The sequence below is a fragment of the Hylaeus anthracinus genome, unplaced genomic scaffold, assembly GCF_026225885.1.
Source record: "Hylaeus anthracinus isolate JK02 unplaced genomic scaffold, UHH_iyHylAnth1.0_haploid 4, whole genome shotgun sequence".
NCBI classification, from domain to species: Eukaryota; Metazoa; Arthropoda; class Insecta; order Hymenoptera; family Colletidae; genus Hylaeus; species Hylaeus anthracinus.
This window is the reverse complement of record NW_026535289.1, coordinates 2000455-2024100: the sequence shown is the minus strand read 5'-3', so window position 1 is coordinate 2024100 and position 23646 is coordinate 2000455. Positions and strand designations below refer to the sequence as shown.

The window sequence follows — 23646 nt, the reverse complement described above, 5'->3', positions numbered from 1 at the left end:
AATGTATATGTCTGCGCGGCGATAACTTTTTTTTAATCAAAATATTGAAAACATCCTCGGTGTAAATTAGGCTGAACTATCAAAAAACATGTGTAAAAAATTTGTTTCTGAAAAAAGTGTACCTTTATACCAAAAACCTAGGTTTTCAGGAGACTCAAGAAACTAAAAATTTGTATTTCTTTTTATCAAAATCGATTAAAACACTGCCTTTTTGATAATTTACCGTCTTCTTTACCCTGCAAAACAATACTCTATGGTTGTAACCAAAGTAACCACGTCTCCGGTCTTCCGCAAAGTTGACTGTCGTTATTTTCTCTTCGAGAAAGTTGTCAGTTGTATTTCCTTATATTTTTTACAGTTGGATCGCGTTCGTTTTACTAAGTTCGTGTCGTCGAACTTTAATTGTGAGAAAAAAAGAAATTTTCTGAAAAAAAAATTTTTTACCACTTTTAGTGCTCCAAATTCAATTTTCTTTGCGTTGAATTGTTCAGAATTTTTGTTAAGTGATTTCTTTTCACTTTTGATGTTCCAAACCCCTTAAGTCGTCGTTTTCTTGGCTTAGAAATACTTTAGAAATATAGATCCTCGAAATTGACAGTTTTCACAAAATGTATTATCGATTTAAACGAAGTTCTCATTAAGAACAACAATCTTCTATGATGTTTAAGATATGTTTTAAAGTTTCAGAGGCAAAAATTCTTTTTTTAAACGAGTTTTCCTTAAAATTAGTGAGAACTGCCACATTCGAGGGTCTGTATTCTTTAAATAATTTCAAAATCAGGATAATGATGACATAAACCTTTCCTATTTCTCCATGGACTACAACATATTTTAATCTGAACAAAATTTTTTATATGTATGACCCGTTGGATGCTTTTTCTAATATTTGTACATTTTTCAGGAAACACCTCTGTTCGACACAGATACGGAAGAATCCGCGCCGGAGATAATTAAGAAACTTCCTCAGTTAATTCCTATTAAAGATGGAGAATTAACCAGGTACAAAGATTCCTTAGAATATATAGATACATGTTACGTACATTTTTTTTTTTTTTTTTTTTTTTTTTGAAAATTGCTCTTTCCTGATGTATTCTGTGTAAATTTTCAAACAATGTTTCTTTCTACTTAAAAATTGTATTCGAATAATAGATAACGGATAAATTCGACACATAAATATTAATTCGTAAAGTTCATTCGATTCAATATAAATATTTGATTCTATAACCCGAAATCTAACTTTTATTTAAAGAGTGCGAGTAATTTTTCCTTTCTGTGAGCTCTTCCTTGTTCAGCTGTAAGATTGAACGCTATTTCTTAACGAAAACAATAGAAGACATTTAAAATACGTCACGTACAACGGTTTTCTTTAATCCAGACTGGAAGTGAAGGTCAGAGGGAAACCGAAACCAGAAGGAAAGTGGTACAAGCAGGGCACAGAGATCGTGCCATCCCAAGAGTTCCAGGTCGAGGAGTTCGAGGATGGCACATCCGTATTGACAATCGCCGAAACTTACCCCGACGACACCGGCGAGATTGTGTTCGAAGCGCATAATCCGCTCGGCGTATCGACCACGACGACTTACCTGTCGGTAGAAGGTAATGACCCCTTCACAGAGGCCAATGTAAAATTTCTAAAACCTGGTGGAAGCTTCGCTAATCTGCTTGATACGAGTTCTTTTCAGCTGCGCTCTTCGATTGGAATCATCATCGAGAATCTCCTAATATATCCCGTACCTTCCATTTACGATATCAAACTCACACTGAACACTCACATCCTTCACCTACACTTTTTTTATATTCTTTTCTCCGACATTCCGCTAACTCGTTGGGCCCTTTGAGTTCCATCCGTTTGACCCTCGAATAGCTGTAGCAGGCTGCAGAGTGTTTCAGGGAAATAGAAAATGAAAATGAAATATATAGGCACAAAATATATAATAATAATAAGTAATAACATATTATACATTACATAAGCGTAATATAATGTAATAATACATTATATATTATTATTATATATGGTATATTATAATATGTATAATATGTTAAATGAATAATAATACATAAGAGAATGATTACTGTGGAGATATTTATCAAATCTACTGAGCTATTGCATGTCAAATCGGACACTTTTTGGAAGTAATTATATTTGGTTGTATATTTCAACGTATTTCAAGGAATTTTCTAAAATTTTAGTAATTATTGGCTACAGCTGTTTGAAAAATTCACTATAGTACAAATTTCAATGCACAAATTGGGAAAGGATCCAAATGATGTAATACAAACTCGAAATTTTCAACATATATTTATTTTCAAACCGCTGGTTATTTAGAACTAAATTTTCTCTTTTCACTTCGTTCTCAGAAATTCCTTATTTGTAAGGAATACCTTCCAAACAATTTAAACTCCATTATAAATCATTGATATTGTGTTCTGAATATCATTAGCAATGCAATGCTACTTATCTCGGAGCCTCCCACGTCACTATTCAAGGGTTGAAGTACAAGTAAGCGCTCTAATCTGAAACAAATGCTTAAACATACGCCCCTGCGGCGTCGCTGTAGAGATGGAACTGAAAGGGTCGAAAGTCAGGGCAGGTATCTGATCTTCCTCTGTCGATCAGGAATCCTCGGAACGAAGGAGTACAGGAAGCCATCGTGGGTCACCCAGATGGAGGAAATGCAAGAAGCTCTAAGAGGTAAGAGCCAGTCTGATGGAATCGAGTGCATGCTGAGTGAAGCAGAGTGCAGTTTTTCGACGGACAGTCTCGACGATCGCGCCATCAGAGACGAGAGTTCCCAGAGAGACAGCTCGACGATGATCAGCGAGTTCTCGTCGACCAGGACGCTGATGAACATCGACGACGAAGGTAGGAGGTGCTTCGAGGAGGAGGAAGAAACTACCCCCAAGGGATTCTTCCTCTCCAGAAGATACTCGGATTCCATGGAAGTCGAACAGGAGATAAACGCCACTGAATACTCCTGGGAGATGAACGTGTCCAACAAAAGAGACACTTTCGACTGGAAAGAACCGTCCGAGGAAAGTATCGAATGCCTGTCCAAAGTGAAAGAATCTCGAGTTGCAACTGTAATTAACCGCAAGGGAACGAGTGGAAGAACGACTTCTAGAAAATTAGGCAACACAACGAGGAAGATATTTGAGACTTCGGAAGAGAAAAATATGGCGAAGAAAAAAGTAGAAATTAAATCAGTTTCGAGTACAGTGTCCGTGAGGATGAAACAAGACTCAATTAAGAGTACCACGAACAAGTCACTGATCACCCAGAATACGAAGCAGCCATCGAAGAGTCCAGTGTTGGGGAAATCAGCTTCACGTTCGCCAATTAGGTCAACAAGGAGCGTCACTGACTCGGACGCAAGCGTGACTTCTAGGTCCCCGTCTCCTATTCGAGCAAAATACGCAAAGATGGCAAACGCCCACGCGAGTGAGAAGCAGAGAAGTTCCAAGGTTAGATCAGAGAAATCTAAACACGTAACAGCCACGACGAAACTAATTAAAGGAAGCAAACCGAAAGAAGAATCGTTTACTGCTGGTGGAATAACCGATAACGTTACCAGCGAAGTAAAGGAGAACGTTTCAGCTGTTACGACGGATGAAAACATGACGGAGATGCTGAGGGATCGAAGAAAGATGAAAATTGTGTTGGACTTTGACGAATTCCCACCGCCAAGGTCGGAGAAGAAGGCCCAACGCATACACACCGACTTCTTGAACGTTCCGGAGCCAGGATTCTATTTGTCACCCATCGAGGAGAACAGCGAGGCCTCCACCGAAAGTGGCCAGAGCAAAATCGTCCCAGAAAACAGTGGAAAAGCGATGGAAACCACTCTGGAATACGATCATGCGAGAAAGTATCACACTTATCCGAAGTCTAGAATTCCCGTGGCGAGGTGGACGAAAGAACGTCGCTTTGGGAAGTTGATGGATCCGAAAATGTACCCATTGGAACCGAGGGAAATCGATCTGGAGGCTTTCCAACAGCTGCACACGGCGGACAGTCAGGAGGAACTGCAAGAATTTTTGTTATTGGAAAGTCAGTGTAGTGGAAACTTCGGATTGGCTGGAAATATGTCGGCATCCGAAGTATCTTGCAGCGAACATCACAGCGAGGATGAAAGAGGCACCATGTCAGGTATCGTTTAACAGCTTGCTGTGTTACTAACAGTCTAATTATTTGTTTTTGTTTTTTTTTTATTTTACATTATTATTCTGCACGAATTTGGTTGTTCTGCGTTACGTGTGTTTTGTTTTTATTTCGGCTAATCAGATTATTGACATCGGGGTCACGCGAGTCGCACAATCACCAACCAGGACATCAGGTAAATTGTTTGTTTGAAATCTTTTACGACAATTCTGTTGTTTTTTATTCAATTTGCCACGTTTCTGTTTCAGCCACGCAATCTGTACCACGATTCATTCAAGAGATAACAGACATTTATACGAGGGAAGGTGATAGCGCGGTGTTCGAGTGCTCTTATTCCGGCAATCCTGCTCCAGGTATAACAGGCATCTTAATTCTAAGGATTCGTAAAATTAATTTGTGTAAATTAGCGGTATTTGGTGGAATTTAAATTCGCCTGTTTCTCAATGCGAAAAAAATTTTAAATATAAATTAAGTACACGTACTGCCACATTTAAAGATGGATCAAAGATAGAGTAATAAATAATACATTTTCTCGCTTAATATTATTACATGGACATAGTTTCGAATTCTCAAGTTATTCACGTTTTCTTCAAATAACTATTTATTTATCATTTTATGTGAGTGAAAATAAACTCTTTCGATAAGTAAAATAACATAAGAATGAAGATGCAATAGTGATTCTTAGAAATTGCAGCCACAACTGAAGTATAGTAAATATAATACAAAAATTAATAAGAAATTGCCACCTTGGTCTAAATATTTTGTAAAAAAGACATTACTATTAATATTTGTAGTAAATCTTGTATACTTTTTTTTTTAAATGAGGAAGACGTCATAACTATATTTTTTTGAACGTACAGACGTTGTATGGTACAAGAATGACAAGATGATCATGAACACGAAGAACGTGAAGGTGCGTATCGACGATGTGGAGATGAAAACGGCGCTGGTGATCAAGCACGCGACCGAGGAAGACGACGCCACGTATGTTTGCAAAGCCACCAGCGAAATAGGTTTGGTAACCACGAAGGCCAGACTGCACGTAACAGGTAAATTCATTAACAAAATTATCTTACAAATTGAATCTTGTCCAGAGACTTCATGAAAGCTAATCTGACTGATAGAACTCACTCTAGTCAAACGCAGTTTATTAAACAATACTGCAGTATATGGTTATTAAATTTTTTATTTTATATTTTGAATCATGGAAGAAATTAATTATTTATGGTGGAGACATAGTTTTGTTCCTGAAAAATAAATTCCTCTAAAATAAATTCTAACCATTGTTTCTTTTATTTTCATTCTAATTAATCAACAGAGCATTGCATATCATGTTATCGTTTTCATAACACAACGTAATATTGCTCGAAAGAAGGAGTTAAACAACGAAATAATGTGTATCGTTAATAAATGTATCCACAGACATAACGGGCGATAGAACGTTCCTAGATGAAGAGCAGATCGTCGACGAAGAGATAATAGAAGTCAAGCCAAAGAAAAAGCCAGAGGAAGAGAAGCCACACAAGAAGAAGAAACCAGAGTTGAAGAAGGCTAAGGAAACGAAAGAGAAGGTGAAAACCGAGCGCGTCAAGATCGACAAGAAGGAAGTGCGCAAGGAGAAGTTGACCCCCAAAGAACAGCCAGAGGAAAAGTTAGTAAATTCATCATCTACTTGACTCATTCACTGCCAACTACGAGATCTCTCATAGTTCAAATTTCTTGCAATTACTCAAGAGATAAGTTTATAGCCTTTTGAATCACGAATTATTGCAAAAGAAGATCGTAAATTTTCTTTTTAAAACAACAAATTTAATATCACTTTTTATTATCAAAATAGTAACCTATATTATACATCTGTATTAAATCTTGGCGCTCAAGGCAAAATATTTTTAATTTGCCTGGCAGTGAATGGGTTAAAGAAGTACTCCATTCAGAAAATCTATTTTTCCCCCAAATAAAAAAATATCCCCTTACGTTTCTTCTCCATTATTCTCAAACCTATTTTTACAGGAAAATCGTCGATGTCGAGGAGACTCAAATACTCGAGTCGACAGAAATCATCGAAGAAAAACCTACAGAGGTCAGTAGCAAACACCGTTCATCTTTGTTTCTAAATCTCTATGAGAATACTATTAGATCCCCACTCAATATAAACACAAATACTCGTGAATAACGCAGGTGTCTCGAGCAAAGAAGGTGGTACCGATCCAGGAACCAGTGATGACCGAGGCAACCGCATCTCTGAAGAAGATCGACGATCAGAAGACTCGAGAATTGCCTTCAAGAACCGAGGAACGTGCGAAACGTGTGGTGCAAGAGCGCGAAGGGGTAGTCGTCGTCTCGGAAGTAACCACCGAGGACCTAGCGCCAGACTTCGTGGTGGAGTCAGTGATCGACCGTGCTCAGGTAACCTCGGAGATCTTGCAGACGGTCTCCGTGTCGGAGGTGCACACGGAATCCAGTGTCCAGGAGATCAGGCGAATGGAAACGAAGCAGAGGAAGGCGAAGAAAACGGTGGTGACCGAAGAGGAGATGCTGGAAGAGAGACCTAGGGAGGCGATCACCGAGGAGAAGCCCAAGAAAAAGAAGAAGGCGGACAGGAAGGTGCGCGAGGAGGTAACCATCGAGGAAATCGTGGAGAGACAGAGGGAAAACATCGCGCGAGAGGTCGAAGAGATCATGGAGATGCTCCACGCGAAAGAATTCGGGCCTGGCGAAGCTCCTCTTCGGGAACTAGCTACCATTGGTTTTCTGGTGCGGCAAGGTGTCTCCGTAAACGAGATCAACGAGAGCCTCTACAGAACAGACAACTTCCCAGCGCTGCGAACACCCGAGGCTCAGAACGCTTTGGTGCAGCTGGTGGAGAGGGAGGGTCATGGTCCTCTCATCACCCAAGTTCTCACGGAGGAAACCACCACCGACGAAAGCATCGTGGCCGCCACCGTTGGTTTCCGCGCCTTCATGAAAATGATCGAGCTTCAGCACGTCACCGTGGAGGAGGTGCTCACCCACTTCGCTCCCGAAGACTTCCGACCCCGTGCTTGGGAAGTTACAGAGGCCACGGAAGTAAGGAATATATTCGACTTTAGTAGTACCTCACCATGTTTTATCTTACGTGATGTCTTCTTTGGATGCATCAGGTGTATGCATAAGTTTTGTAGGTTTTTCTATTGAATTACTTTATTAACCCTTTGCGCTCCCAGCAATTTGGCTATATGCAGGTAGTCAACTTCTAGTCCATGTTTCTTAGATTTCTAAGTTCTGGAATGGTCGCGAACAACTCTTTGCAGTTTGTTAAATTATACGATTTTTTTTTTTAGAATTTTATAGTTTTATTATCCAAACATAATCATATAGAAATAATAATAGTTTAATGGAATTATTGTCCTTCATCTGATTACACTGTCCAACAAATTTAAACTTTTTTTAAATTCCGCGATATCCACTCGGTGATTCTTATAGGGTTCCTCGTCCTAAATATGAATCTGAAAGTAAAATTGCTCCATCACCCTTAGTTTTCGAGAAATTCGCGATATTGTAAATACGGTTGATTTTGAGAGAAAACGTAATACTACTTGAAAACTACGAACGCTAGAAAGTTCTATTTAGTCTTGAAAGATAGAGGAGTGTTTTCTAAATATGAAGACATATTCCTTTAGAATTATCTGCTCTTTTGAATGCCTGTAAATGAACACCGAAGTTCAAAAAGTTGGCGACGCGAGTACTTTTTACGAAATACTTTTGTATTTTTATGAAAAGTTATTCGTCTAGGTCGAATTTACTATGCATTATAGGATTCTGCAAACATTTCTGAAGAGAAAACCACCCGCGGTAAATGTTGGAACGTTTTCTAGTTCGTACAGATCCAGAAAATATTAATTAAGAACGTACGAATTCTGTTTGCCGGCGCGCAGGCTTCGCTCGCTTTATATCGGTGAATCAGGGCCATCGTCATGCGTTCTGCACAATCGTCGCCACGTGCTTGAATAATAACCATCAAATTCTCGTAACTTCGTTAAAATTCGCTCCACATTGACGAATAGAAAACCATTTTAAAGCTTAATGTTTCTACTTTTCGATACTTTAATCTTTTGTTATTTAAGTTAATGTTTGAGGGGTAAACTCTGCTCTAAAGAGAGGGTTTTTTTATAGGTAGCAGTTTCCATTAAAAATTAACAACAAAATATACAATTATAGATTGAATTAATTGTTAAATAATACAATTTAGATTTAAATAAAGTTTGCTCAATACCAAATTAGCAAAAGTCGAATAATTGAAGATACAAAAACGGGAAATTAATGATTAAAATTTAAACAGTGGACAATTGTCTCCGTTTTGTTGAGTTGCAGTATAAATGAAATATTAAAAATGAAGAATTACTTATCTGGAACATGTTAATGTAATACAAAAACCGATAGCGCGTGGCACCGGTTAGGCGAATCCCGTAGCGACGGCCCTGACTGACCGAAACATAGCGAGCAATGACTGTGCAGCGGCAAAACACCGTTCATGCGTTCCGAGTTGACGTTTTGTTAAACCGTATGGATTAGAAACCGTTCCAACATTTGCCGCGGGTGGTTTTCTCTTCAGAAATGTTTGCAGAATCCTATAATGCATAGTAAATTCGACCTAGACGAATAACTTTTCATAAAAATACAAAAGTATTTCGTAAAAAGTACTCGCGTCGCCAACTTTTTGAACTTCGGTGTTCATTTACAGGCATTCAAAAGAGCAGATAATTCTAAAGGAATATGTCTTCATATTTAGAAAACACTCCTCTATCTTTTAAGACTAAATAGAACTTTCTAGCGTTTGTAGTTTTCAAGTAATACTACGTTTTCTCTAAAAATCGACCGTTTTTACAAAATCTCGTATTTCTCGAAAACTAAGGGTGATGGAGCAATTTCACTTTCAGATTCGTATTTAGGACGAGGAACCGTATAAGAATCACCTAGTGGATATCGCGGAAAAAAATCGTGTTGGACAGTGTTATTTATATGAAGTTGTTTGAAACAAATAATGGAAAACGAATGTATTTTTGAACGCTATTGCTTAAGTATATTGATCTTATAACTAATTGAATTTAAACACCCATCGCTTATTAAAACTTAATGATAAATTGTGGACAGTCACACTGACCGTAGGAGTAGAACGTCTTCAAGTACATACCTGGGCAGTACAGGTAGCTTTAGGAGTGCAAAAGGTTGCCAAATGTAATCTTCACTTTTTATATTAAAAACGAGTTTATGTCAACGACGATCTGTTACTTGTTTGGATGCAGGTTGACCAGTCAATATCAAAAACACTTGCTCGTTAGTTCATAAATAACGATATATTGCTTTTTAGTACCGTTCCGACATTCTAATTTTTTCATTTTGAAAACTTAACTTAATGTAGCTGATAGACATAACTCAAAATTTATCGAATTCCTGGCTACTCGACTAGCAACGCGTGCACATTCTAAGAATTATTTTCTCCAGGTTGAAACGGAAGAACGCGTTACGGAACGAGTGGATATCGTCCGCAAAACGGAGGTCCATTTCATGGGTAAGTCGAGACTGCGTGATGTGAGGTTTGAAATAATAACAAAAAGACACGAAATCATTAAAGATCTTCGGACTTGCAACGTTACGAAACCGTTGCACTTTTCTCCTAGACTTTAAAGATCGTATACTTTGGTGTGTGCTTGCGTGGCTGCCTATAAATACAGTTTGTACATTTTCCGTTTTCTTTTCATATTTTTTTCTCTTTTTTTTTGTAAATATTTCGCGGCTTCACAGCTAGATGTAAGCTCGACTAAGCATGCATTTTTTTCTTGTACATACATATAACCGTACGCGAGGAAACTCTCGTTTTCTTCGCTACTATTGTACGTTGTACCATTGTACATTTGATTTTGTCGAATAAAAACTTTCTTCTCGCAACGTGCCATAATAACCCTGTGTGTTTTTTGTCTTCGTCTAATTCCCCGTTCCCAGTTCTCCCACGAAAGCAAAAGATTTTCTGATTGCAGAGAGGAGGGACGAAAGAAAAGCTGTCCGCACACAGGATATTCGAGACATTAAAGGTTTGAAGCAACGAGTTTCAGTGCATGAGATACACAATCGTATAATTGGCCATTCGATTAACGAATGGAGAGCAGCATTAATAATCTTTCTTATCATATATTCGAGAAACGCTTCAGTGTCCGGGCAGTCGACGCCACATCGAGATATCCTGGCATCTTTACATTTCATTCCTGTTTTATTTAGTCGCCTTACATTTCAAGGCTCAACATTCCAATATATGTACCAAGTACTTTTTTCTACCTTTTATTTATACAAACTTTCGATGTACTTCTTATAGACACTTCAAATTAAGTAAGAAGACTTTAATCGTGGTGATTTATAAAAAAGGATCAAGGAATGTAAGGATATTATTTCGAAATTCTTAGGCATGACGATTCGATATAGGTTCACGAATTAATCGTATTAGATTGATATACTACATTCCAGTAACATTTCTTTTAATATTTTAGTCTCCTACGTTCTTCTATCCTTTTATTAGATCGCTTTGCCTATAGAATGTTTACAAACCGAATGTGGTAATTCTGAACGGATACCAAATTTTTCATTCATCGTACCGAATCAAATTTCGAGCTTCTAGATCATTCTAATTTCTTAACGAAAAATCATCTCGCGTTCAGCTCGCTTAGACTGACTAATAGTACAAGTAAATAGCATAGGAATGAAACAAATACATGTAATGTATGTGCGTATCGATCATACGATACGGTCTCTACGTAATGATTTTATTTTATTATTCTTTCAGATGCATGAAGCTTTACTTGATCGAATAATAGCAGTAAAATTTGTCTGCTTAAGCCGCTATGCTTTCCACGCGCCGTATCCCTTCACTATAACATCTCCTATCCATAGTTTAATCGGCCCTGTTAATCACTTTCCGATCCAGCACCAAAACTCAACACTTCGCGTTGCGAGCTTCGCGCTGCTAATGCAGTTTGGATGTAAGTAGTAATGAAGCTTTGCCGTCAGTCATGTTCATGTATTTGATAGTGAATAATACAACGTGTTTTCTACTTTTATATCATCTCATCAGTTGCATAATTTGTTCGTGTTATCTACTTTGCAGGAAACTATGAAATAGATATTAGAGAATATTATCGCGTTACATCAAACAATTATACACGGATGATTTCAACGATAATCTCACGAACAGGATGTTTCATAGTTTCTAAACACACGGCGTCTACAATTTTCTGTTAGTCAGTACTGTTGAATGCAACTTTGCTGTTTTTACATACTTCTTGTTACTGTTACACATTCAAGTTACACACTCACATGAATCTCTGCATAACAATGTTGTCCTACATACGAGGTAATTAGATGCGAGATTTATATGTTTTTTTGTTTCATTTTGTTCCATTGATAGCAAGCACGATGTGTAACAGACAAGCACTTTTCCCTCTTTTTTTTTGTGTTCATGTTGGTTTGACTTCTGGCCGGCTATTTCTATTTCTTTCTACTACTACACGAATCTCACACACGCATCACTTGTTAATAAAACAACGTACGCCCTAGCGCCTTTTACTCAATACCACTGCACATTACATACCGCCAAATGAACATTCCAGAGACATCGTAATTTAACAATGATACGAGTACGGTTTACATTCCTGAATACGGTCACAGAGATACACTGTCGAACAATTTATGCCATCATCGAGAACGAAGTATTATGGTAAATAGTCTAGCGATGTTAACCCAAGCAGGACGAAATTTAAAAAAAAAATAATATTGAGGTAACGTCCTTACACTTTTATCGTAAGTTAATGATTAGTCGATACATTAAAAATTATAATAAGAAAATATAGGTTAAAGTGAAATAGTACAGATTCTTTATTGTTAATGTTTAGTTTTGACTGTATATAGTTTTAGATATATTCATGAAAAATTAATTTTCTCGTCTTTAAAGGGTTAATATCCGCTATGAACAGAAAACAACATTAGGCTGTTGAGTAAGTACTTTGTAATATTTCAATATATTTTATTTTAAAATCTGAATTACTTTGTAGCTTATTAGTGGTCTACAAGCATTCTCTTTTACATAAAAATCGAACTTTGTAAAAATCAAATATACCAATGTATTCCTCAAATAATTGATCGTTTATCTGGCCTAGTCCTGTTCAATTATTTATCTGAGAAAGGTAATATTTTCTTTCATGAATCGACATTCTCTATCTCTATTCGTCATTGTCAACAATAAAATTTATATTTTATTCATTTTAAAATATCAGGTTTTTATTTAATATTATTAAACATCAGAGTTGTGTGCTATTCGTATAAATTCTTATTCAAACAGAATTTTATTCAAATTAATTTTCGTTCAAATATTGATTTATTCGAATACATTTTCCTTTGAATGAAATTTTATTTGCATAAAACCTGTTCAAAAGCGTATTTCTTATTCAAAATAAATTCTAGTAAACATCTACTACCTTAATTTCTTTTTATTCAAATCATTTTGACACCATCTCATTCTAAATCTGTATTTGTTTAAAATTGAAATTGAGAAATAGAAAGAACATACTCGACAACTCACTACAATCAGATAAAACTATACGATACCTTTGGAAGACGCGTAGAAATGAAACACGCTGTCCACACACACCATATCCGCTGTTTTTTTTTCACTCCAACCTTTTTGTTTCCTTTTTATTTTTAACATTACACAAGCTCGTCCGCCGTGCACTGTCCGTAGGTTGTTCACTCTTGTTTCGTTGAAGCACGATTCTTGTCTTAGCAAAAGCATCCGCTCAGTGGCTCGTCGCATGAAGTCTGAAAAAGAATGGTTTTCTTAATAGCAAGTGAGAGAGAGCGAGCGAGCGAGCGAGCGAGTCAGTTACATGCGAACACTCGTTATCCGATTGACACAAAAGAATTCTCACATACTTTCCACAGAATACGAGGACACACGGCAGGCACACACAACACTGCGCAAACGCAAAGATACAAAACCAACGGAACAGATCGAGGAGAAAATGGAAGATAGGGACGAGGGGGTTCAGATTGTAGAGATCGAAGAAACGGAACAGGAGAAGAAGAAGCGAAAGGACGTGGAGGAAATCGAGGAAGAGATCGAAACTGTAATCGTTGAGACAGACAGGAAGGGCAGACTGACTCAAAAGCAAAAGAAACGCGACGATTTAGAGAAGGAGGTAGAGGTAGAGGAGGAGGAGGAGATTATAGAAAAGGTAAAGAAAGGATTGAAGCCTAAACGGTCGCAAATTGCCCGCGATGAGGTTGAATTAGAGGAAATCGAGGAGTTCGATATTAAGGAAGACAGATCTACGGCTTCCATGGTTTTGAATGTTTCTAGTCAACGTCACCAAGTGGTGCCTTTAGATCGTACTACCGAGCAGGCACCTGGAAAACCTGAATTAGAGAAAGCAAAGCTCACTATGGATACCATTATCCCGTTGACGGAGCACTTGGTGGCTGTTCAAGAGAAAGAAATCGACGACATCAGCCAAATTAAGCCCATCGAACGCAAAGCATCACTTTCCATCTCACCAATGGAACCCTACTCGACCACCGAGACAACCGTGCAAGCTTCCACGGGTGAATTCTCCGACACATTCAAGCCCACATCTTACGAGGCAACGCCAGCGATAATTCCGTCGGAAGGTGTCGTCGTCAGCGAAACACTGACCAACGACGCGGATCTGTCCAGCTTGACCATAACCAAACAGGAAATCAGCAAGACAGCAGACGTCAGCGTAACTGTTCAAGAGGCGACAACCGTTTACGAGACGATGGTCAGTCAGAAGGAAGTGCCAACCGAGGACTTCGTGACGCCACTGACTGCCAAGGCTGAGGACACCATATTGCCGCAAGTGGGGCTGTCGGTCTACGAAGTTCAGGAAGGTTTAGCAGAGGACAAGCTGGAACCGATGAAAACGGTCCCAACGAAACCCAGAGTTAACGTCACCGCGGTCGAACCTCTGGTTGTGGAGGAAGTTCGCGCCGAGGACAAACCAGGAAAATACTACCCGGAATTGATAGTTCCCACGGAGATTGCCACGCAAACTATAATATCTCAACGACAACGTGTCACCGAGGAAATGCACGCTCCCGAAAAAGAGGGCGAGTATGTACCAGGAAGACTGCCACCCAGTCAAAAGGCACAGATTGGAATTTCATATGGAAACGAGACAGCAGTTGTACAACAGAATGTGATTCAAGAGAGCGAGGGAATATATGTCTCCGAACGAAAAACTGACACCTTCGAAGCTACCACAAACGTCACGTTGCTGGAAGGGGTCTCCGTGTCCACCGTGCAAACTCAGGACACAGAAAGTAGCTTGACGATTGAGGAAACGAAGCAGGCCGTGGCTGATTTGAACATCATCGAAATCCCATCAGCTGTAACCGTGGAAACTGTACCCTCTGAGAAGGAGAGGGATTATCAGCCAGGTGATAAGCCAGCGACGAAAACAGCCGAGACTTCGATATCTTCTCTGGAGATCGGTTCTATAGCGAGCACGCTCGTTCAAGAATCAGAAGGAATTTATCAGCCAGAGCAGAAACCCACCAAAGTGCTGGCCGAGACGTCGATCAGACCCGAAGAATACGTACTGGTCTCCGAAATCCAGACAGCGGATTATCCGTCAGACTTTATGGATGAACTGAAGTACGTCCAGGAAAGCGGAACCGTGACAGTGCAATTAACAGAGGCGAAGGTGATCCAGGAAACCCTGACTCACGACCGCGAGGAGAGAATGGAGGACGCGACCAAGCCAGAAGAACGCATAGTGGAAACGAGTTACGACGCCATTAGGGGAGTAGAGGTGTTCCAAACCACCTCGATAGAGAAAGAGGCTGACCTGAAGATCTTCGAAATGCCGGAATCCCATCGTGGAAAAACTGTACCCACTCATCCGGTGGTATCACTGGAGGTGGAGATGACCCAGCCTGAAGATAACTTAGGGGAAATAGCAAAGGACGTTCCATCGTCTGGAGTGGCGAAAATAGAACCAATAGGCTTGCAGGAAACCGTCGTGGCCGAAACTGTGGCTGATGAGGACTTGGCACCTGTCCAAGAAGACAAAGTTCCTGACTCCAAGGTTGCTGAGATCGCTATGAACGAAATCGAAAGTGTCCATACTACCATGGTGGTAGCCAGCGAACAAGAATCCGAGTACACTCAGATCTCTGAAGTCAAGGGAGCCTACGCCAGCACGGAATACACCACGCAGGACGCCACGATGATCGAAGAGGTAAGGACCCATTCCCCAACGGGAGAATACGTGCCTGAAGAGAAGCCAGCGTCAGGTGTGGCTCAACCATCCCATGTTCCATTGGAAAGCGTCACGGTAGCCATGCAGGAGGTCGCGGAGAAGGAGGATCTATACAAGATCGACGCAAGACCAGACGGAAAAACGGCCATTGTGGAGCTCACGGAACCTAGACCAGGCGCGACGGTATTGGAGATAATTCCACACGATCGTGAGAACGTTTATAGCCCCGATGCCCGACCACAAGACTACACAGCTCAGCCGTTGATATCTGGCCACACGGTTGCTTTAAAATCGGAGACCTTGGCCGAGCAAAGCACCACAGATATGAGCGTCGATCAACCAAAGTCTGGGAAGGCAATCCCTCAACGCGAGGCTTTGGAGGAACTGATAGTAACCGAAACGAACATCGCTGAGACGGAGAAGATTAGAGAAGAAGATGTTCTGCCAGTCACGCAGAGCGCAGAGATGGAGATCTGCTCGAAGACCGAGAAGCTCACGGTGACGGAAGTCATGAGCGTGCTGAACGAAGAGAAATTGCAAGTTGAGGATCTACCAAAGGAGCGAACAGTCACGATGGGTATCACGGGTGGCCACGAAGTAGCTGAGATGCAGGAGACGATCCTTGCGAGCAACATCAACATCCTGGAGGAGGAGAAAGCGAAAGAGGAACACGCCAGCCAGCAGCAAAGCGGATTGGAGATCGTCGAGCAGACGATGATATCGGTATCAGAGAAGGAATCTCCTTGGCACGAAGACGTGAAGCCTGATACCAAAAATGTTGAAGTTGTTTTCCAGGAGGGAGAAGGTATAGTTGTTGGTATGACCTATCCTGAGGACAAGGAAGGTGTATTCACTCGAGGAGAGAAGCCAAAAGGCGCCGAAGCCACGGTCGACATCGAGACGCAAGGAGTGGCGTCCAAATTTGAAGTTCTCAGCAACACCGGTCTCAGTGAAATGCCAGATGAAACCGTCACTGAAATGAAACCTAAGACCACGATATTACCGATCGAAACTGCCGTTGCTGAAGAAGTCCAGACCAGAGAAACCGAGGTTCCGTTCACCGAGATCAAACCCACGGATAAGAAAGCGAATCTTGAGTTCGTAACTGGCGAGGGTCTGATCGTTTCAACCGTGACAGCCGAAGACAAAGAAAGCTTGCTGCCAGAAGCGGAAAAGCCCGAGATCAAATCCGCCAGCTTCGACATTCCGACACATATCGTGGCCCAAACGAGCGAAATGACCACAACCGATAATCTCGGCGAGTTTAAACACGAAGAGACTACCACCGCGATAGCTACAACCGATCACGTCACTTTCCATAGTGTCGTGACATCCGAAACTGCTCCTGGTGACCTCGAAAAGCCAATGGAAGATTTCGTGCAACCTGATAAGAAGATGGTCGACGTTTCTTTCGAGGAAGGTATAGGAGTCACGGTGACCGAGACCATAGCTTCGGACAAGGAGAAAGAGTACTTCAAGAAGCTGGAAATCGAGGGCGAACAGGCTACTCTCAGCTTCGATGCGCACAAGGTTGCTCAGATGATGGAGGTTACTCCAGCTGCTCTATCTGGAGATTTAACTGTACCGACACCTGCGACGTTTGCTGCCAAAGAAGAACGACTGCCATTCGAGAGCATCGTTCAAACCGAAACCATCGTATCGGAGACCGAGAAAGAGTTCACAGACAAGCCTGTGATATCCAACAAGGCTGAAGTGTCCATCAGCGAGATCATCAGCGCAACCACAACCACTGAAATTCCAGCTGACAAAGAAGACATTCTTCGCATACCTGAGAAACCATCCGAGAAACAAGCCAATGTCGAATTCGCTGGCCACGTAATTGCCGAGAAGACCGAGATCACTGTGGATTCCAGCGCTGGAAAATTAGAGGAGTCGAAACCAGTCTCCGCGTCCGCCGTATCATCTAATATACCGTTGGAAGCAGTGATCAGGTCGGAAACTCAACCAACAGAGGCGGAAGGACTTCTGAGTAAGGACAAAGCGCCAACACAAGCTCTGGCAGACTTGTCTGTAGTTGAAGAACAAAGCATACAAGTATCTGCGGTAGTCTTAGAAGACAAGGAAGAGGAATACAAATCTACAGAATTACCAGAAATGAGAACCGCTGGAAAGAGCTTGGTGTCTGGCCACGTAGTGGCTGAAACCACGATGCAGGTTACCGACTTCAGCACCGGTGATTTCGTCGAAGAGAAACTTTCCGAAGCAACAGCAATGCCAGAACATGTTCCGTATGCTTCTTTGATCGAGTCGCAACCCGTTGTTCAAGAGAGCGAGGACAAATTCGTGCCATGTTTAATGCCAGAGGACAAGAAAGCGATCGTTGACCTCGAAGAGGGCAGAAACATCGTGACCGTGTCTCAAGTAACTCCCGCTGACAAGGAGTCTCTGTACGTGTCTGAAGAGAAGCCCTCGAAGCACGCAGCTTCCGTTGGTTTGGATACAACTCATGGAATCGCTGAAACGACGACAGTCTCTGTCGAGGACTCTGTCACAGAGGTGACTGTAACAAAAGCGGACACCAAGACGGCGTTGTCGACCCAAGAAGTGTACCAAAGCGTACTGGTTACACAAGATATAGTCCAGGATCAGGAGAATACGTTCGAAGGTAAATTCAAACCAGCCGTGCAGAAGGTAGAAGTTTCTATCGAGGAAGGTAAACGCGTGACCACCGTCACAGAAGTTAGCGTGGCTGATCGAGAAGATGTGCTGAAGCCCATCCAAGAAGAGAAGTCTCGATTAGCCGTGCCAGCCATCGTTGCTGGCCACGAAGTCGCTGAAAGATCCGAGATCATTCCTCAGTTGACCACCGGAGAAGTGGACGTTATCAAGCCCACAACAGCGACTGCGCAGATGGGCCAGAAGCCTTACGAGACAATCGAGATGACGGAACAAGTCCTGGCGGAGAAGGAAATGGATAAAATCGAAGAGATAACAATGCAGAAGACCAGTGCTCGCGTGACGGTGGATGAAAATAGGTTCATCGCTATTACCGAGGCGACTACCACGCAAGACGTCGAGACGGAACTGTCAGAGATGAAGAAGCCTCGCGAAGAAGTGGCGAAACCAGCCATGGAAGGCAAAGAGGTCGCCGAGCAGATGGAGGTTAATCTGAGAGAAGGACTCGGAGAAGTTCCTCAAGCGCCACGACCGACTGCGTTCGAAGCTCAACCTACGCAGACGACACTAGAGAGTGTAGACATCAGCGAAACAGTTGCTCAAGAGCATAGTATGGTGTTCGAGGGTAAACTGAAGCTCGACGAACGCAGCGCCACGGTCACCTTCGTCGAAGGAAAGAGTATCACGGTTGCCCACGTCGTCACGCAAGACAAGGAAGACACGATGACCATACCGAAATACGAAGAGAACAAGGCAGAGGTGACCCTGACGAAGGTAGGCATGGACGTCGCACAGACAGCTCAGGTGTTCATCGACCAAAGCACCGGATCTGTGCAACCGCTAGAAAAGCACGAAGCGAAAGCTCATCCTAAGCAGGACGCCTTGGAACCGATCATTGTTGAAGAGACACCTAGCGCGGAAAGCGAGGGCACCTTTGACAAATATCCCAAGACAGTCTCTTCTGTAGCTGTTCCAACGTTCGAAGAAGGACACGGAATTTCCATCACGGAGGTGACATCCGCGGAAGTGGAGTCCCAACTGAAGGAGAAGAAGCTGGACGTCTCGCAGACAGCCACCAGCACTATCATCACTGAACGCAATATCGTTGAAACGACTACGGTCGAATCTCAAGTGAACGTACCTGATAAGGTTAAAGATATTGATGTCACTCCTCAAGTAGCCGTCCCTGGCCAGGACATGTTTGAGAGCATCATCGTCAACGAGAATATAGTCGAAGAGAGCGAACGCACCTTCGAGGGCGCGTTCAAGCCACAAACTCAAACAGCGGACGTCGACATCGAGAAAGTGAAATCTCTTCAAGTTTCCGAGACGATCACGGAAGACAAGGAAAGCGTCTTCGACGTTGCTCTTAAGCGCGAGGGAGTCACAGCAACCCAGGACATCAGTCTACTCGAGACTGTCGTGGGCTCCATGGTAGAGAGCATGCAGAGCATACAGGAGATCCACGAAGAGAAACAAGTGTCTTCCCAAGCGACCATAACCCAGACAGTCATAGAAACTGCAGTGAAGATGGAGACGACTGTGAGCGAACGCGAAGACACATTCGAAGGAAAGTTCAAACCTGAAGAGCAGAAAGGCAAGCCACAATTCGAAGGACTAAGCACCGTCACGGTCACTGAAGTTGTTTCTAATGAAACCGAAGAGACCCTGCCAGCGGCGATTGCTCCCAAAGAGCAACAAGCACAACCCAGTCTAACTGGTAGGGAGGCTCCTGAAGTTTTACAGGTGATTACGTCTGTGACCACCGAAGATCTGGAGAAGATGACGAAATTGAAAGAACAACAAGGTACAGTGGAAGTAGAAGAATTGACGTCTGTGGCAGTGAGTGAAGTAATTTCCAACGAAGCAGAGGACGTTCTCACTTTGAAGACTACCCCCAAGGACCAGAAGGCTGACTTCAATATTCTCGGCAGAGAAGCTGCTGAGACGTCTCAGGTGACGACAATAGCCGAGACAGAAGATCTCACGCTGAAACGACCCGAGGAACAGAAGGGTAAACCGAAAGTAGACGAATTAACTCCTCTTACAGTTTCACACGTGGTGTCTGGCGAGGCAGAAGAGGCGATGCCCGTTCCTGAAGTTCCGAAAAAGAAGACAGCTCAGCCGAGCTTGCTTGGAAGGGACGTCGCTGAAACGATGCAGGTCCTGACGGTGGCCAGCGCTGAGGAACTTGCGGCATCAACAGCTCCCGAAGAACAGAAGGGCAAACCGCAAGTGGAAGAATTGGCACCACTGACTGTTTCTCAGGTTGTTTCTCACGAGGCTGAAGAGGTACTGCCTACGCCTGAAGTGCCAGTCGAAAGAGAAGCGCAACCAAATCTTATAGGCAGGGATGTGGCTGAAACGATGGAGGTGTTGACAATGTCGAACGTGGACACACTGGCTGAAGCTAAGAAGCCTGGAGAACAGAAAGGAGTCCCTGGCCTCGAAGAATTCGTTTCTCTATCTGTATCACAAACCGTATCCACGGAAATGGAGGACGTGTTACCTAGTCCTGAAGTTCCGACAGAGAAAATGGCTCAACCCAGTATGCTCGGTCGCGATGTGGCAGAAACAACGCAGGTGTTGACCATGATCAGCGCAGAGGAGTTGACAACAACGCGAGGACCCGAAGAACAAAAGGGACAGCCAAACGTAGAGGAACTGACCTCGCTGACGATCTCTCAAACGGTGTCTCACGAAACAGAGGAGACTCTGGAGAGTCCAATAGCACCTAGCTCGGTGACAGCTAAACCAGCGTTATCTGGAAGAGAAGTCGCTGAAACCAGCCAAGTTCTCACTGTGACGAACGTGGAGGAACTGGAGAAACCTATCTTGCCTGAAGAACAAACAGGAAAACCACGACTAGACGAGCTGACATCGATAACAGTGTCTCAGGTAGTGTCCAACGAACTGGAAGATACGCTGCCAATACCTGACAAGCCGAGCGAGAAAATTGCTCAGCCACAAATGACTGGCAGAGAAGTGGCCGAGAAGAGCGAAGTGTTGACAGTCTCCAATGTCGAGGAGCTTCAGAAACTTGAACAACCAGAAGGTCAAAAGGGAAAACCCGATGTCGAAGAATTGAGCTTCATAACTGTCTCCGAAGTGATCTCAACAGAAGCAGAAAAAGAACTGCCGAGTCCTGAGGCGCCCAAAGTGCGCAAAGCGCTGCCTCAGATGTCCAGCATAGAAGTTGCAGAAACATCGGAAGTACTGACGATGACTAGCACGGAGGAGCTGCCAAGACCGAAAGCTCCCGAAGAACAGAAAGGGAAACCGCAATTGGAAGAGCTGCTCTCGTTGTCAATCTCGGAAGTTGCGTTCGGTGAGGCAGAAACGGGACTTCCCACGCCTGACGAACCCACTTCGCAGACTGCTAAACCCAGTCTCCTGGGCATTCAGGTTGCCCAGAAATCTCAGGTGATTCCGTCGTCAGCCACTGGCGAACTGGAAGAGTCGTCGAAACCTGAAACGAAGCAAATAGTTCCCGAGCAAATTCCATTCGAGAGCATCGAGCAATCGCAGCCAGTTCCCCAGGAGAGCGAAAGCACGTTCGTGGTGGAGAAGACGACGAAAACGGCGACGGCTGATGTCTCATTCCGTGTGTCGGAGAGTCTGGAGGTGATGCAGGTTACGGCCACGGAACAGGAAGCCAAGGAGGTGATCAAAGGCGTAGCGAAAGAAGCGTCCGCTCAACCGGACGTGATCAAACGCGAAGTCGCTTTGAAGACCGAAGTTCAACCCGAGGACGTAGCGTCCGAGTTCAAGGTGACGAAACCAGAAAGTAAGACGGCCAAAGGTGTCGATGAGATTCAGCAAGGTGTTATCGTAACCGAACACCTGTCTGCTGATGAGCTAGAGTCAGAACTGCCCGAGTCTGTGATACCTTTCGCGAAGTTAGCGAACGTTTCTATCGAAGCCGAACACCTGGAAGAAGTTGTGGGTGAGTATTATTGCTATAAAGGTATGCAATTGGCACCGACGGGACGGACGAGAACAGTGACGATTAGGAAAGGACCCGATGACGTGTTGACTGTAGCCATTAATGTTTTCATGAGATAGTAGGAGAGGCTCGATCGAAGTGGAAAAAAGATCTGCGCACAAAATGTGTAAATAGATCCAAGCAGGTTAAGTGGATGTAGGCTCGTGAAATGGTAGGGTAGGTGGAAAGGAAATGAGGTCAAGGTAGGTATGGATGTCACACAGAATCAGACACGATCGAGATGTACATCACAAAGCAACTACACACAGAATACACAACAGGACATACCATTCATTACCAAAATAAACAAAACTGTGTTCGTACGATTTTGTACGCTTGAAAGAAAAAGACAAACAATAAAAAGGTCTACGCAGCAAAATATACAATACCCTTTTACCGATCAACGATATATCGCGATTAACTGAGAAGTCAAACCAAGTAAAGCAACCAACAAACGAACAAATGTCACGACACGTTAATCATATCACACTTGTTCTGTATACATTTCAGAAACTACAGAAGTACCAGCGCAACAACATCACATCACAATTACACAACACACAACAAAACACGATACGCCACAGCAACAGACGATTGAATCCGATACAGAGGTAATTGAGGAATACACAACAAAATTCAGGCGCGGGAGTACAGACGATGAAGCAGCAGCGGTTAAGACAAAGAAAACGATAATAAGAAAGAAGAAGCCTAAAACGGAAGCAGAGGAAGACAATGTCGTCGTCATTGAAGAAGAACTGGAAGATATCAAACCACAAGTGCCATCGATACCAAAGAAACAATTTATGCCTATAGAAGAAGTGACGACAACGATGGATGTTGAAGAAATAGTTCCGTCGAGAATCGACGAGGCTGAGGACGTAACACCAAAGGAAGAAGAAAAAGTTGAAATAAAAATAACTGAAGTTCAGGATGATTCAAAAAAGGTAACGAAGAAAAAGATAATCCGGCGACGTGGAAAAACACAACAAGTGACAGAAGAAACAACGATCGAAGAAGAAGGAAAAGTACCAATAACGACAGTCGTAACGAAACCCACAGAAATAATTGAAGATGTAGAACACATCAAACTTAAGAGAGGAGAATATACAGAGGAAGAAATACCAGAAGAACGTACGAAACCAATCGCGCCATTACAATATGTCACACCTAAAATAGAACAAGTAGAAGAACAAGTCACCGTAACGGAAGAAACAACAAAAGAAGGCAAACCGAAAAAGACGACAAAGAAGAAGGTTATTACACGGAAAGGCAAAGAACAGCAGGTTACAGAGGTAGTAACGGTTGAAGAGCAAGGCAAAGCTCCAGTGACAAGTGTTACGGAGGGACTTGTAGAAGAAATAGTCGAAGAGTTCATAAAACCACTCCCCAAACCAGAGTATGCCAAACCATCTGAAGTAGAAGAGGTTCGTGAACAAGTGACAGTAACAGAGGAAGTAACGAAATTAGGCAGCCCAAGGAAGACCACAAGGAAGAAAATTGTCAAACGTAAGGGCCAAAAACAACAGGTAACAGAGGTAGTAACAGTTGAGGAGCAAGGAAAGGCA

The 23646-nt window shown here is 42.5% G+C and overlaps 1 protein-coding gene across 1 annotated transcript in view; it reads left to right on the top strand.

The window, feature by feature from the left end:
* The window catches only part of LOC128894818 (titin-like), a gene marked incomplete at its 5' end in the record, with an annotated part of 62998 nt that overhangs the window by 6000 nt on the left and 33352 nt on the right, over positions 1-23646 (top strand). The window contains 12 exons of the mRNA XM_054156831.1: positions 902-999; positions 1376-1596; positions 2618-2692; positions 4408-4512; positions 5020-5208; positions 5582-5810; positions 6170-6239; positions 6338-7225; positions 9641-9707; positions 10174-10227; positions 13121-22042; positions 22592-23646. The exon at positions 22592-23646 is cut by the window's right edge and continues 765 nt beyond it. Of these exons, the coding sequence (XP_054012806.1) occupies positions 902-999; positions 1376-1596; positions 2618-2692; positions 4408-4512; positions 5020-5208; positions 5582-5810; positions 6170-6239; positions 6338-7225; positions 9641-9707; positions 10174-10227; positions 13121-22042; positions 22592-23646 (11973 nt within the window). The remainder of the gene's footprint in view (positions 1-901; positions 1000-1375; positions 1597-2617; positions 2693-4407; positions 4513-5019; positions 5209-5581; positions 5811-6169; positions 6240-6337; positions 7226-9640; positions 9708-10173; positions 10228-13120; positions 22043-22591) is intronic.